The following is a 17,448-nucleotide window of genomic DNA, read 5'->3' as shown; positions in this document are numbered from 1 at the left end:
AGCATGAGTGTGTGTGTGTGTGTGTGTGTGTGTGTGCTTGTGTAAGGCCAGTTTTGAACTAACATTTGCCCCCAGTACTGCTAGGATAGACACTGGCTCTCCACAACCCTGAAGTGGATAAGCAGGTTTGACATTTTCTTATGCTAAAATATCTTTGCGTTATTAACCAAAACTTTTCATGAGAAAACATTGGAGGGTGCCAGCATTTTAGTTTAAATGTGTTCCCCCTGCTGTGAAGGTGGCACCGTCCAATTAGCCCTAGCAGCCACCCCACCCAAGTCCTCTGGATTGTCGTCTGCGTACATTCCACAGGTACTCGATAGATAATAGCATACAGTGTGCTGCCGTCATTCATGATCGTATAAAACTACTCCCTCACATATACTGTAAATTGCATGTGCAGATCTGTGTTTTTTTCTTTTTCTTTTTCTGTTAACTGTCCAGTGAGTGTTTGCAGGATACTTACATCTCCAGGGAATGTGTGCAGGTAGGGTCGGGGAGTGTTGTACCTGAACTCAAAGTAGAGCTCCTGCTCCCAGACTAGCTTCTGAGCCTGCGGGAATGGAGGGAACACAAAGACAAAACACTTATTGTATGGATGTTACCGACTATGTTCACATTTTTATACCAGAGTTGGCATTAAACTTCAGCCAAAGGAAAGCCAAGCTGCATGGTGACGCTAAGCCCATTAACATTTCTATTTGTGTTGGTGGGTGGGCAGCCTGCCAGGCCAGGCAGGGAGGAGGCGGCATGGATGACACCCTCAGATATTTGTCACACCTGATACCAGATCTGCTCACTTCCTTGCTCTGAATTTAGGACATCAGTTTTCGCAGGAGAGTTTACTGCCATTGAAATTTAATGAGAGAATCTAAAATGCACACAGTATCCATTTTTCATACCAGTGCATTTAAGTAACTGTATTTTTTATGGGATATGCTGCCTAACAGAAGGATTATTTAACTATTGTTACATACTGTTTGACTGGCAGCTTATTTATTTTATGAATGATGGTGATAGATAGATAAAACTTTATTTGTCCCGTCGGGTAAATTTGGCTTTTTACAGAAGCTCATTAAGTAAATAAATATATAAACATACACACACACTCTGGTCTGAACATATACCAGAATAATTTAAAAGAAAGAAAGGTTCTGATTTGGCTCTCACAGTCCCAGTCCCAGTGAGACATTACGCAGATGTACTGCTGTTGGTATAAAGGAGCCCCCCAAAGTGTTTCTTCACACACTTTTAAATGATTCATTAGCTGAAAGTCATGTGTTGGTGTGTCCGAGAGAGAATGTGCAGCGTTGTTGATAATGGCACTCAGTTTTGTTTTAATTCACTTCTTTGCCACGACGTTAAGGGGGTCCAGAGTACATCCCGTAACTGAGCCACCTCTTTCAATTAGCCTGTTGGTTTGGTGGGCTTCTCTTGATGTGACATTGCCAGCCCAGCACACTACAACATAGACAATTGCATTGGCCATCAGAGAGCTACAGAAGACGTGAAGGATGTCACTTCCCACATTAAAGGAATGCAGTCCAAAAGAGCCTGCTCTACCACTTCTTATACAGTTCCTCTGTGGACCAGTCCAACCTGTCAGTGATATGGACCCTCATGTGCCTGTAGGAGCAAACCTCCAACTCAAAGTATAGTGTGACCAGGCTCTTTGGGGTGGTGAAAGTCAATAAGCAGTTCCTTGGTTTGGCTGATGTTAAGGTGCAGACAATTCTCTTTACACCTCTCCACCTGACACCTCTCCACTGTCTCATCCCCTTCATCAGTACACCACATAAGTGCAGAATCCTCTGAGAATTTCTGAAGTGACATGACCTGCTGTTATTTGTTTTAGTTGGAGGTGTATAGAGTGAAGAGAAAAGGAGACAGGACTGTTACATGTGGTGCTCCAGTGTTGCTCACACAGTCCCTGAGTCTCACAAACTGTGGTCTGCCTGACTGATAGTCCATTATCCAGGCCACCATAGGCTCATCTGCCTGCATATCTCTGGGCTTACCCCTTAATAGAGATGGCTAGATGCTGTTGATGGCGCTGGTCAAATCACAAATGGCACAAGCAGTTTCTTTGTTTCCGTAGATAGGAAACAAAATCTGCAGGAACTAAAAATAATGCAAAAACAAAAGACTGCATGAAGAAAATAGTGAACAAACAAAGTCGCTTTTTGTCCAAATATTTTTTATAAGTAGATATCTGATCGTTTGCCACCATAAGGAAATGTCTATCCTTTTCCTAACCCAATTATCCAGTTCCTGGTTCCAGGGAGCCAGTGTCATCGATGGCATCACTGTGTGTAAGGAGGCATCTATCTGTGCACAGCACACCAATTGTTCTGACACTGGGCCAAGTTATGAAAGCCCCTGCAGAAACCAAACTTTCACAGGGTGGGCAAATTCTAGGCCCACAATTCAAAGCCAAGAGCCGAGAGACTGCAGTAATAACAAACGTACCGCCAAGAAGCAAGTGTGCACGTGCTTCATGCAGCAGAGCGTCCCAAGTGACCATATTTCCCATTTTTGCTGAGGCGGCTTGTTTTGTGCTGCATGTTCTGACCGAATGCAGGAAGATTTCTGAAAAGCAGGCACTCTACAAATCACTGCCATGGGAAGGTGGTGTAGCTCAAAGTCCCAGGCTCTCAATATCCAACCAATGACCCATTTTGACAGTGAAAAATCAGCACATTCCTTATTCAATGCTAAGGTACCCAGATAGCCAAACACTGGTTAACCTTACTAGTAACAGAATGATATTTCAGAAACAAATAGCTTTTTCCTAAATTGCACAGTTTTACTAAGCTCTTCTGTTCAGTCTCATGAAATGGAAATTAAGCAATGGTAAACATATAACCATGGGATGGGATACCAGGGGGCACAGCATTCAAAGCTGCTGATCTATAGTCTTATAAAGATAAGTGGAAATAATTCAAAGGTCCGTTGGATGGAAGTTTGGCTGAGTCTGAACAATATCCAGTCGTAACCTTTACTTAGCACTGGAGCATGAAAGCAGAGTTCAGTTATCATATACTGGTTACTGTCTAGAAATTTATTAAACTTTTTTAAAAATGAATTTTATAAACTATGCTATCGATCAGATGGCAAGACAGAAGAATGGTTAGTGCTACTGCTTCACAGGTCCAGCATCCTGGTTTTGAATCCTGTGCCTTGTTGTTGTCCATGTGCAGGCTAAACGGCATCATCCTGTTATTATGATCGAGTCAGGGTTCCTCCATGGCTCTTGCTTAAAGTGCTTCTTTTTATCTTTTTTGTTCTATTTCCATGACTGTGTTTTCCATTGGTTTTTCTCCTAGTGGAACACTGATCTCCAACCTTAAAATAAAAGGGAACTGAAAATGCATGCACCATCTCCTGGGGCTTTATTAACTGAGCCTCCCATCAGTGCAAAATATAAGGAACTGTTAATACCTGTTATGTGCCAAGTCTCAGCCAGTGTCTCTCCCCTGGCTGAAGTTTCAATTCATGTCTCATGTGTCTTTTGTTAATTTATGAGTCTTTAGTTCAGAGGCTGCCTTAGGGGTGTGCAGGGCCTGACGAGGGGCCGGTTACGTCAAACACTGTTACAGGTATGTGTTGACTGTATAAATTTGTGCACAAATTTAATAAAAATAATGTTAACATACACCGGATTTTCTCTTTACAGTATTCAGCTAAATTTTAGAAAGATAACACACGGACTTTATCAAAATATAACTGGAGAATATAACTTGACAAATCCGGTAGAACGGGACATGCAGACCTCAAAAGCAGGGTCCCCTTAGGCGCGGGGCCTGGGGCGGTCGCCCCACTTTCCTCCCCCAAACGCCGCTCTTGCTATAATTTATGTTGATTATGAGCATCATTCTTTTTTTTTGGTTATGTTTACGTACATAAGCTGCCTTTGCTATGTTCCGTTTGTTTTGTGGATGGTGCCCAAATAGTCAGGGTAACCTGCCCATCACTCCCTTGAACTGCCCTCCACTCTATAAATCTTGTTTGACTTGGATTGCCTTTGTTACAGGTAATTCAATTTTGTGAACAATAAACCTTTTCATATATACCATATAAACATCTACACGTGGAAGTGTGTGTGTCTGTCTGGCCCGGGAGTGAGAGGTGGAGTCAGGGTAAGGGCTCCACATCCGATGAAACAGAAAACTCGCTTAGCCGTTAATAACACAAGCAAGGCCAGCACATCAACGAAACAAACCTCAGAAGAAAGACAAAGTCTCTAAGCCGCTAACATCAGCAAAACGGTATCTCTTTTACTTTTCCTCCTGCCACTATTGCACCAACGATGCGAGCACATTGAAAGGAACTACTCGGGGCATCTCTCTCCTAGGAGGATTTGTTTTGCCAATTACCTGACATCTTAACATTTCAATTTTTTTTTCTGACGATTTCAATAGTTTCTAGGATCCCAGGCTTTTTACAGCACAGGCTTACACAGCTAGTATTTTATAAAGATTCAGTGCTTGCTCTTATTATTATCTGGGCCTTGACAGTGATATCCCCTTCTAATGAGAATTACTGGAAGTGTTTGGGACTACATGATTCAGAACTCTTCTTGCTTGGGACTCCTAGATCACGACATTAAGTGTTTTAAGTAGTTTCTTCTGTCATTTCCTGTCTAAGTCATAATGTCTTTTATCATTTCTGCTGGTTCAAGCTGAATAGGTCAATTTAGGCATCACATTCTTTTCTTTTCAGTATGAAAAAGTACAGTGGATTGTGTCTGTGACGCCAATGAGCCACAGTGTTAGCCAGCTGCTCAATGGCTCTGTATTCAGGTGTACCTCTCGCTTTGCTGAATGCTTTAGTGTCTTTTCATTTTATTGTTGCCAGTGTCATCCGTGTCTTCATCTTACTGTTTCATGTTCTTCCTCCCTGTGTTTGGGTTCATGCTCAGGAGAAGTTGCCACTGGTGTGCCACCATCATGGTGTGTACCACTATATTTTGTGATCAGAATGACCACTTTGGTGTGAGGACATGGACACTGGTCAGCTTGTCCAGGCACTTCTCTGTCTTTGTCTCATGTACATTCTGTTTCCTGAACTTGAACTTGATGCTCAGCAGATGGCACTACCGTTCTTTTCCTTTCTGCCACGTCACCCTCTCAAGCAGTTTGCTGTAAGAAAGGTGTGAATCCTGCTGTCATGGAAGTTGCTGCTACCCAATTATTTTTGCCTTACTAGCACATATTACGTCATATGTTTCACCTTAAGACCAAGATCAAGATTCCAGCACAAGTGGTTCACAAACAATCACTTGACAGATGTATTTTAAATATAAATTGTTCTGTTCATTTATTATTTGTTTAATTGTGTGTTACCTGTTCCATTTATTTTATTCAGTTATTTTAGTATCTGTGTGTCTTGCAATTGTCTTATGCTCCTTGTATTTTGTGGGTGGGTTCCCAAGAGGCAGGGTAACTCATCCATTACTTTTTTTTTACATTTATTAAAAAAGGCTTCACTTTAGAACATAATTTTATATGGTAAATTACAATATGCTATCAGCACAATATCTTACCACACGTTTTTCTTCTTCTTCTTCTTCTATTACTACTTTATTGTTATTATCTTTGTGGTGAATCCTTAGTGTTAGTATCAGAACATTCCAAATATTATCTTTATGGTGAATCCTTAGTACAGTGGAACCTCAGTTCATGAACGTCTCGGTACATGTACAAATCGGTTTATGACCAGAAAGTTCGCCAAACTTTTGCCTCTGTTCACGACCACACACTCGGTATACGAACAAGCCAGTTTTCCTTTCAGTTCGTACATGTTCAGTCTCTCCCTGTGCATTTCCTGTGCAGTGAGCGAGCGAGAGAGCCCGACACACACACACAGGCGCACGAGAGAGAGAGACACACACACAGACGCACGAGAGAGAGACACACACACATAGGCGAGAGAGAGACACACACACACAGGCGCACGAGAGTGACACACACACACAGGCGCACGAGAGAGAGACACACACACACAGGGAGACACACACACACAGACGCACGAGAGAGAGAGACACACACTCACAGGCGCGCGAGAGAGAGAGAGACACACACACACAACACACGAGAGAGAGAGAGAGACACACACACACACACAGACGCACGAGAGAGAGAGACACACACACAGACGCACGAGAGAGAGAGAGACACACACACACAGACGCACGAGAGAGACACACACACACAGACGCACGAGAGAGAGAGACACACACACAGGCGCACGAGAGAGACAGCTGGACACATAAGGTAGAGAAGGCAGTTAAAGAATGCACTGGGCTTGTTTTTGTTTTCATTTCTGTTTACAGCGATTGGTTCATAGTGTGCATTGTTGCAATGTTACTTTTTTTGGTGGTTTATTAAATTATGGATTTTTTTGCTTCAAACTCATTAAAAAAGTGTTTTTAGCGCTATATGACGAACTATTGCAGTGTTAGTTTTCTCTGTTGTTCAAGGTTTTCTCAGTGTTATTCAATGTTTTTACATTTAGTTTACTATTACCCTGTGCATTCTATGGTATAATTAACTATATTTGTGCTTAAAAACTAAAAAAATATATATATTTGCATACAGTTCGTACGGTCTGGAACGTATTAATTGTATTTACATACAATCCTATGGGGGAAAATTGCTTCAGGTCACGACCAAATCGGTTTACGACCAGAGTTTTGGAATGAATTATGGTCGTGAACCAAGGTTCCACTGTATTAGTATCAGAACACTAGAAACGTTGTCATGATTTTCAAGGAAAGTACCAAACGTCATCATGAGTGCTATTTAGTGGCTCAATGTGTTGCACAATCCTAATGTCATTCATTCTCAAATGTGAACTCCTCGTCCTTGCTGGGTGAAGAGTTAGGACACTCCATAACTACTCACATCCTGCTCTGAGGTAGGACAAATTCTCTTTCTAGTCAGACTTTTAGTGCAGTTGCTAGGAGTAAATCTAGGACGCTTGATAAATACGGGCACTGGTCTGGGTTTTGTTTATCTTGAGGCCTGTTCGCCCTTTTAGCCATTTTGCTATTGCTGAATCACACAAGAATAAACTGTAGGTACACAACTGCAGCGTCCTCATGACTCAGGAGATTGTTGGGCAGTTTAGTCTTCTGGGAGCCACCTGTCATCCAGCAGTCGCCTGGTCAATTTAAAGGTTCAATACACACCTATGCCTCTGTAATGTCTCTTCTCAGCTTTAACTTAATCTCTTGTTGTGTTATTTGTATATATGGATTTGTTATTGCATATCATATATGGTAGTTGTTTTTTTTTTTTTGCATTAACAGTGTGATGATGTTCAATATCACTCTTGTGTTCTAATGTGGTTCTTGCAGTAGAGGTGTGATACTGAAATTCCTAGATACTGCAGGCGGAGCCATCATTGCTAATGATCTGGATATGAATGTGATTTGGTGCACATGGTGTAGTATGAATCTGGATCAAATATAGCAGTAGTATCAGATCCGTCATTATTTCTGTCATTACAGATCATCTGCTTACTAATTTGCCTGAATAGATGTCGTCTCATTTTTTTAAGGTTGTCTTTTTGTGACACAAAATAAGCGCTAGGAGTCAAAATCCTAAATAGTCTGTAGAGTTTAAAAAAAAAAAAGAAAAAATGATTTCCAGCAGGTAAGAGCTTTCTTTTGGGTCTCTGTGGATGGGAAGGAAAAGGAATCTAACGAAAGGGCAAACAATAACAGAAATAAAAACACTGTGGCAGCTTAAGTTTTAATGAAAGTGTTTTGTTTTATTTTTATTTTTTAAGTAAAGGTCTTGTTGAATTGCTTTTCCATATTAGCGGTTCATGACTTGGTTTGAGCTGAGGTAGATAATATTGAAGTTTGCCTGTTCTCCCCATGTCAGCGTGGGTTTCCTCCCACAGTCCAGAACCATACAGGTTAAGTGAATTAATAATTCTAATTTGGCCCTAGTGTATGGTTTTGGTGTGTGTGTTTGCTCCGCAATGGACTGGCACTACGTCCAGAGTTTGTTCCCTACCTGGTGTCCTATGCTAATAGGGAGTCTCCAGGAAAACCCTGTGACCCTGTTCAGGACAAAGCAGGTTAGAAAATGACTGACTGACTGGATAATATGGTGATGTGCCAAGCCATGTCAGGTTTAAAATATTTGAACTGCTCACTGCTTTGCTTTTCAGTTCAGCCATAGAAATAAATAATATTATTATAATGAAATAGTTGTAGTGGCTTCATGGTGGCACAGTGGGTAGAGCTGCTGCCTCGTAGTTAGGAAACATGAGTTCACTTTCTGGGTCCTCCATGCGTGGAGTTTGCATGTTCTCCCCGTGTCTGCGTGGATCTCCTGCCACAGCCCAAAGACATGCAGGTTAGGTGCATTGGCGATCCGAAATTGTCCCTGGTGTGTGCTTGGCGTGTGTGTGTGTGTGTGTCTTGTGGTGGGCTGGCACCCTGCCTGGGGTTTGTTTCCTGCCTTGCGCCCTGTGTTGGCTGGGATTGGCTCCAGCAGACCCCCATGACCCTGTAGTTAGGATATAGCAGGATGGATAATTGATGGATGGAATATTTGTACATTCAGATCCATCAGGATTGTTCAGGGTGGCTAAGGATAAGATTATAGTGGGAACACAGCTTTGTTGATTTGGCAGAAGTGGCTGCGGTATTATTTGATCAACACCAAATGTTTAAACACACTACATATTGCATAACTATGATATGCTGACTTCGCAGAAGCAGAGATCTGATGGGGTGATTGAGCATTTCTGATTTGGGGACATCACTGCTTGACACTTTTGGTACTCACAATGGTGGCAGTTCCCATCCTGCCTCTGGAGATTGGTTATGGTGTCAGCCCTCAGGACAGACATTAACATTTCAGACAATGAATGCATAACGTGTATGAAAACTTGAGCAAAAACCCAGGGGATGTTACAGATCAGTTATTGTAATCTCTTAATTTATTTAATGAGATTGTACTGTTATTAAGAAATGTATGCACTGTTAAGCCATGGCAGAAAGTGATTGGAGTTGCATAATATAGTTGTATGCCACTCTAAAATGACAAACTGAGAGCTCCTACATTTACACCTTTTTTTATTACTTTCGTGAGGTGAGGAGCACAGTAGCACTATATATCACATGCTGATTCAAGGTTTCACTTCTTATTTACCTTGATGTTGAACACTCTGAGGAAGTAGGACCGCAGGCCGTGGTCTCTGATGAAACAAACCACTCCATGATGACACAATGCCCACTGGCTCCGGTCTTCAGGCAGAGCAAAAAACACTTGCACAACTGCAGCTGTAAGAACCTGAAAGCAAAAATGGAAACACAAAAGAATTCAGATTGCCATTACATTAAAAATGAGCTCTCTTTTAACCATGGCCTACTTTTTACTTTCAAATCGTGGGACTTACTTGCATTCATATAAACACTCAATGCTAAAACCCAAGTCACTGCCAAATCTATTTTGTTACTGAGATATAAGTAGTCAGTGTAAGAAACTGTGTGACTTATTGTGCCCACCCAGATAGGTGCCAGTAAATGTAGGAATGGGAAGGTGAATTACAATACCAGAAATTAATCAAATAATTCAGTAAGGCTCCTACTTTATTTACCTTATCTTTTTCTGTACAAGGGGGGGCTCTGGCCTTTAGACATATCAAGGTAACTGAAGCACACTTGTTTTGACAAGTAGAATAATAGAATTTATTTATAAACACAAGGATTATAGAAATAAGATAACTGCATGTTAAAATATATAAAACAGGTTGCAGACAGACCCAACAGACAAACGTCCAACTTAGAGAGGCTGCCTATTTACTGGTATTTAGAGTTCTAATTTATCCTGGCACAATGAAGCAGGTTTACAATACCAAGTGTTTAAAGGTTATGAGTTGTTGCTGTGTTGCTGCTCCTGGTTCAATTAATACTTTAAAAACATTCTTACAGTCCCTCCCTTTCAAAGATCCAAGAGGACACTGGGAAAAGGATCTCTCACTCAACATCTCAGAAAAGGAGTGGAAGGTAGCAATGCACAGAATTCACTTGAGCTCCATATACGCAAAGCATACAATTATTCAACTTAAAATAATAGATTGAGTGCTTCTGTCTCGTTTAAAATTGTCCAAAATGTTTCCAGGGTAAGATCCAACCTGCGGACGTTACAATTGAGCTCCAGCCTCACTAGGCCACATGTTTTGGGCCTGCACCAAATTAACATCATTCTGGACCAAACTCTTTAAATGCCTCGGAGACAGCCTTGGTGTCACAGTCCCTCCTAATCCATTAACAGCTGTGTTTGGTGGTCTCACAGATGGGCTTAAAGTGGAGGAGGACAAACAAACTGTGATTGCCTTTACATCACTATTGGCATGTAGACTTGTCTTGCTCAATTAGAAGAACCCTAAACCACCTCTTTTAAGTCAGTGGGTAACTGATGTTATATACTATTTGAAACTGGAAACATATAATTCTAGCTTCGAGGATCTGTTCAAAACATTTTCAAAAAACTGAGCAGGATTTAATCAATAACATTTTAGAATAAGCATTTAAATTAAGGAAGTCTCTCCCCTCTTTCTTCCATCCATCCATTTTCCAAACTGCTGAATCCGAACACAGGGTCACGGGGGTATGCTGGAGCCAATCCCAGTGAACACAGGGCACAAGAAAGGAACCAATCCCAGGCAGGGTGCCAACCCACCACAGGACACACACAAACACACCCACACACTAGGGCCAATTTAGAATCGCCAATCCACCTAACCTGCATGTCTTTGGACTGTGGGAGGAAACCCACATAGACACGGGGAGAACATGCAAACTCCACGCAGGAAGGACCCGAGAAGCGAACCCGGGTCTCCTAACTGCGAGGCAGCAGCACTACCCACTGCACCACCGTGCTGCCCCCTCTTTCTTATTCTATTTATTTTGATTCATTTATTTATTTCCATTTTTTTTTACTATTTTTAAAGTGTTACTCTGCTGGCCTAGCTCCCTTTCTCATGGTTGGGGTTGATTTGTTTCAAACCTAGTCTTGTTAAACTTTACTTATTTGTATGGAAGGTTATTTGATTTTAAAAAAATTAATAAAATGTTTAAAAAAACAAAAAAAAAAACTTAAGAGCACTCAGAAACATCAGTCCCCAACCCTTGGTGTGTGATACCAGAGGCACAGCCTGCCTGTGGATTATGGGGGGCTGTTTAACAGGACTTTTAGGAGGCCTAATGCCCTTTCCCCATATTTGTGTCACCTGTTCACAACAGAAACGAGATACAAGTTTGCCAAGGTTCATTTATAAGGTGGATACTTCGGCCTTTACAAAGTGGATACAAAACATCAAGAGCATTAATGACACAGGGACACAAACAGCTCCATGTCCACCATGCAGCAGAGTGAGATGTTACCATCACACGGGATAAAACAACTGAATAGCATTTGATGTTGTGGTGTAACTGCTGAACATACTGGAATATGGCAGAAATACAAAGGAAAATACTCCTGTTTTATTATACTTTGTTATTTTAATAGGGGCAGAGTGACAGCTCTGAGGTAGGGATCTGCGCTGGCAATCGAATCCCATAAACGCCAAAAGTGACTCTACTTTGTTGGGCCCTTGAGCAAGGCCCTTAACCTGCAATTGCTCTGTCCTGAGTATGATGTTAACCTGCATCCAGCCCTACAAGTAGGCCCTCCAACCTGTGGGGAAAACTTGGGGGTTGATGGCAGAACTTGCACTCCAACCACCATAAAAAACCTCCCACTGTTCCATTCCATCTGAACGCGTGTGGTGCTGAAGTGTCACCCATAAAATGGCTGTGCCTAATCTGAGATCCTGAGTTGGTTTCTCATGTGGTGGGTCCGGCAATACACTCTATCAGCTCTCTCTCTCTCTGAGATAAAAAACAGCTGTTTAGATATAATGGCAGACAGTGTGGAGCTGAAACAGGGCCAAACTCTTAGGTGAGTCACCTGCAAATACTAAGATATGAGATCAGCAAATCCTGAGGTGTAACAGCTGGGGATGCTAAGGTTTGACAGGATCAACCCATAAGCCGCAACACTGGAAGACATCCAGACTTTACAGGGCTGATCCTTTAAGTGTAAGCAGAAAATATACTCCTGGGATCAACCTCTGGGCTGTCATCTCAGAAATGATTCAGACCTGACAAGAACAGTCAGCTAGGAATTAATTACAAAAACAGTTTCTCTGGTCACACTGAATCAACTATATTGATATAACTTTAATTGTAATAACATACAATATTGACATGTAATATGATCATCTTGTTTCCAGATGTGGTCTACCTTTCTACTATTTAAAAAAGAATTGCAATTTTCTGTGATAAAATGTCAAAAGTTATTAGCATCAACTATTCTTTATTCCATAGATCAGACACCTTGCTTTTAATTTAGGACTTTACTTAACACTTTATATTTTAAAAAATATTAAAAACAAATGAAAATAACATGGGGCAAAATCGTTGGGACCTCTTAGAAGTTAAAAGATACAGATAATGTTTATTGTGCTACAAAATATTATCTTAGGCATCCCAAAATTTCTGTTCTGTTTTATTTCTGAAGATAATATGTTAAATCCTAAACCAAAAGCAAAGTGTCCACTCTATGGAATAAAGAATGGTGAATAACAATCACTCTGGCCACTTACAATTTTATTTACTGAAAATTTTGATGTTATATATGCATATACAGTATATATTAACTTTATAAACCCTTTGGATTTAACACCAAAATATGCTGAGATGTAGCAAACAATATTCCTGTTTTACAGGATTGTAACTGTGGCCCTAACACCAGAGGATACTCTGAAGGCACAGGATTATGTACAGAGTTTGAAAGAGAAACCTGGGAAGAGGTGTTAGAGATTAAGACTCGCAAAACACTGAAGGAGATCATAATCGGACTTTTCAGAACTAGACAGTATCTATTTGCAGACCCATAAAGCCATAGGCCTGGAAGTCTAGACTGAAGCCATGTGCTGTCTGGAGCTCCTACATACTAATGAAAGCAGTTCGGATGCAAATGTTTCATCTCTTTTTTATGGAAATATTTTCTACTTCCCTCTTTCTTGAGACAGAATGATATTGTGTAAAATAAACTGAAATTTCCCATTCAGTGGTGCTGCTGTTGTGTGGAGGGGTGATGAAGGTCCAGTTGTCACAGTCCTAGATGCTGCATCTTGAAATATTTTCTGGATTTAAGTGTTAGATGCTCTCTTCTATGCAACAATTTGAAAAGGTGTAAATAGAGAGGCTACGCTTACAAAGGGTGGATGTGAGTGCTCACTTGTGCCCTGCTGTCATTGGCACAGCATATTAACTCAAGTGTGGCATTGAGAAACAAAGAAGTAACAACCCTTACTGTATAAAATGCTTCAACATTTTCTCAATATGAAGTAAACCTGAGCTGTGCTGAATCATTTTCTTTCACAAACCGGCACTGTGTTTTTGGTTATTTGAGCCAGCGTTTCTCAACCTTTACGTAATTGCGACCTGAGTTTTCATAACAGTTGTAATCGCGCCCCCCTAACATTTTTTTGAAAGGAGCCCACTAATACCAATTTGTTCTTTTTTAATTAATGATATATCATAGATGCATATTTTATTATACCTACTTAACTTTTATCGACATTTATCTAACTCTGTATTTATTTTTCTAGCATCAGAATGTAGTTTAAGTTCATTTGTTTTGGTTTCAATAAATGTATTTTTCATATTTTCGATTCTTGTTTTCTTTTTTTCACATCTTCGCGCCCCCCTTTTTGTTACTTTGCACCCCCCTAGGGGGGCCGCCCCACAGGTTGAGAACCACTGATTTAAGCACAAGTGCAAATGATACTATGAAGTGCAGATGGGCACCCAGTCAATTTATGATCACTCACCTCTAAGTATGCTCATTGCACGTGTCCTGCATTCTAAAAACACTATTTAAATAAATGAGATCAGGCTCTTCTCAACCATTTTAGATGGCAAATGATACAAAACAAGACTTAAGTTTAAAAAATTGCAAAGTACAATTTTTTTCATTAATATTCAAGGAAGGGCTATTAATCAAAAAGGTCATAAATAAAACATCAATTTAAATTAACTCAGCCCTGGCCGCACTCCAAAGTTGAGTGCAGTTGGTCCCCTTAGTCACAAGAGACACCCATGAACATGTCTTCTGTTGGTCTGCAGTTAAAGTACACCTGTGAACCACCCCATACCCCACCCATCCCTGAAGGACTCACCGTGCTCTCGTTTCCAATCAGGTTGGCCAGCAATGCGTTGTCTTTTTCTGATACAAGCCGACAGAGAATCCCTGCTTTATGTTCTCCTGGGGAGGTGTTTAGCTGATCCTGTGCCCCACAAGTGTCCATTGCTCTTCTTTGTTCTAGTACACTTTGAGAAAGGCTAACTTGTTTTTGTTGTTATTTCCTTTCTTGATGCAAATGTATGTCCTGGGGGTGTGCCGTCGAATCTACACACGGGCAGTGTGCTAGTGTGCAAAGAGGCTTAGTGTGGCACTCACACTGAGCATGCTGGAAGGGCACAAGCCTTTATTGTGTCTATGGAGTCAAGGGGGAAAGAAAGATACAAAGGTGCCAGGTCATAGGCAGGTACACAGATATAGAGGCACATGGCCTTTCACAAGCAGGGAGATACATGCCTGCCTTTAGTCACTCATGAACATTAGAGCAATCTAGACAAGAACAGGAGAACAGGCCATTCAGCTCAACAAACTCTTCAGTCCTATCCACTTAATGCTTTCAAAATAACGCCCAGTCTGTCTTTGAAGGTCCCTAAAGTCTTACTGTCTACCACACTACTTGGTAGCTTATTCCAAGTGTCTATGGTTCTCTGTGGGAAGAAAAACTTCCCAATGTTAATGTGAAATTTACTCTTAGCAAGTTTCCAAGTCCCCGTGTTCTTGCATGAACTCATTTTAAAATAACAGCTTTGATCCACTGGATTAATTGCTTTCATAATTTTAAACACTCAATCATGTCTCCTCTTAATCTTCTTTTGCTTAAACTGAAAAGGTTCAGCTCTTTTAATCTTTCCTCATAACTCATCGGCCTAGTTGCTCTTTATTGTTTTAATATTCATGCACTGTGTTCTTACATCCCTCAGAGCCACCTTGATATCATCTGCTGAAGGACGGCCCTCAGCCTTTATATGTGAGGCCGGAGAGTTGGCTCTTCAGTGGATCATTAAGTGTTGTCGGAGTTCAGTATTTTAATTGTTTTCGATTTTCTGGTTTTGTGGGTTTTTTTGCTGCTGGTCTTGGATTCCACTTTGTAATTACAGATTGGACTTGTTATTTTAAAAATTGTATTTGCATTTTTAAGCAAGTCCTTTTTGCCCTTTTTTCCATTTGTGTTTTTACCTGTTGAATTCAGAATCTTGATAAAATTTAGATTTTTTCCTTGGATCGGTGTTATCAAGCCAGTGGTTTGATGTTTCCTATCTCTCATAAGACATTTCCTTATACTGTATTTCTAGAACATTTATAGTATTTTCATATTTTTGAGTCCGTTCTCTGTTTTGGCCTTGTGCAGGTCACAGCTTGCCTGTGGCTTATGGGGGGCTGTTGGTGACAGTCCTGGTCTGTTTAACAGGACGGTTAGGAGGCCTAATGCCCTTTCCCCATATTTGTGTCACCTGTTCACAACAGTAAAGAGATACAGGTTTGCCAAAGTTTATTTATAAGGTGGACACTCGGTCTTTACAAAGTGGATACAAACCATCAAGAGCATTAATGACACAGGGACACAAACAGCTCCATGTCCACTAATGAGAAAAGAAGATGCCTGATCATCACTAATAAGTCAAGGGGGCATGGAGCTATTTGGTTACTCTTCAGATGGGAGATACAAGCACACCTATCGTCAATAATGTGATGAGCACTCAGGCCTGCGTTGTCACTAAATAGAACACAAAAATACACAGCCATTTGTGCGGCAGAGGGATACACACCTGTGTATAGTCACTAAAGAGATAAACGACACACAAAGTCAGGGACACAGAGATGTGCATGTTCAATTATGAGACAAGAGGACGCCTGACCATCTGTATCAGGACCAGGAGAGCACAGAGCTGCCTACTTGCTCTTGAGATGAGAAGATGCAAGCCTGTGTAAAGTCACTACTGAGATAAAGGGGGTAAAAAGCTAGTAGGGCATTAATGAGACAGGAACACTTTGAGTAATACAGTAATTAATTAATGAAACAAAAAAGATACTATGAACCTGAAGATGGAGAGGGTGGGGATTAGGGGTAGTCACGCAGTTGTGTGGTCTTAAGAAGGAATGATACTAGCCTGCCCAAAATGACTGGTAAGACTAAGGAAGGCATAGTGCTGCATGGTCCATAAAGAAACCACAAGACACATGCCTACATTGTAGCTAATGAGACAGGATGAATGGTCGAGATACATGCCTATCTATGGTCAGTGATGAGATGGGCGATATTGTCCATAATGATGCAAGGAGACACAGACCTGCATGTTGCCTTGAGGGACAGAGAACCTGTATGGTGACTACAGGAGAGTAAATCAGGGCAGTCATTTATAATATTGTGAAATGCAGCAGATGGTCTCTAATGCTGGACCGCCTGTTGATCAAAAATACACAGTGCAGTGCATTCACTTCAGAGGCAAAGAGCACACAAGATGTTAGGGCCATGACGAGCAAGCCACAGAGCTGAATTTTTCACTAGCGAGACAAAAGCCTAGGCCTCCATGGAGTACATTGAGCTGCAGTCACCCACCTGTTCCATTGCTATTTTTTTCCCCCCATTGCTAAACACATTCTGATGATTTCAGCCTAAATATAGTTGATTGGAACTTGAACAGGCGCATAACTAGAGCACCCTAAACACAATCAAAGCATAAACCTACCAGGGGTTTGTGGGAGTCTGTAGGGAACTTTATACTACTCTAGTCCAGACCTAAAACCTCAATGGCTGGCCTGAAGTGTGGTGGACCACATGTGCTCCACTGCAGTCTTTCCTATAAAAGGACCAGCTGGCCAAAAGACTTGGAATGCCGACTCAATAGGTTGCTAGTGGGGTCTTGCACGGGTCTAAGGGATATTAAGTGAAGGCAGATCATACCCTTTAGGTAGCTCTAGAGACCAGGGTGAGCCAAAAACTGAGGCCACAAAGCCATAGGAGCTTATAACTATATTATTTTAAGATGACAATATGGTGGCATTAGGTTTTGAGATATTAAGAGTCAGAGAGAGAATTAGAAGCACTCTCACTGACAAGAAGGAAAGAGAGGATTTAGTGAGGAGAGGCAGCATTTGAGCCAAGCTGAGAAAACAGCGAGAATAGCGAGAACAAAGCCCATAAGGGGCGCGATTGTTAGATGTTCCTCACTGTCCTCCTTTTTCATGGAATAAGATTTCAACTATGGAGTATCCCATTACAGATTTCAGTTTA

At 41.2% G+C, this 17,448-nt stretch overlaps 1 protein-coding gene across 1 annotated transcript in view; it reads right to left on the bottom strand.

Moving 5' to 3' along the window:
* The window catches only part of LOC120540607 (neural Wiskott-Aldrich syndrome protein-like), a 33,216-nt gene extending 18,819 nt beyond the window's left edge, over positions 1-14,397 (bottom strand). The window contains exons 1-3 of the mRNA XM_039771518.1: positions 14,254-14,397; positions 9,174-9,314; positions 467-553 (exon numbers count right to left, since the gene is read on the bottom strand). Of these exons, the coding sequence (XP_039627452.1) occupies positions 467-553; positions 9,174-9,314; positions 14,254-14,382 (357 nt within the window). The 5' untranslated portion in view covers positions 14,383-14,397. The remainder of the gene's footprint in view (positions 1-466; positions 554-9,173; positions 9,315-14,253) is intronic.
* Positions 14,398-17,448: the final 3,051 nt, after the last annotated feature.

The sequence above is a fragment of the Polypterus senegalus genome, chromosome 12 (assembly GCF_016835505.1).
Source record: "Polypterus senegalus isolate Bchr_013 chromosome 12, ASM1683550v1, whole genome shotgun sequence".
Lineage (NCBI taxonomy): Eukaryota > Metazoa > Chordata > Cladistia > Polypteriformes > Polypteridae > Polypterus > Polypterus senegalus.
The sequence above is the reverse complement of the archived record's forward strand: the minus strand, read 5'-3'. Positions and strand labels throughout refer to the sequence as shown.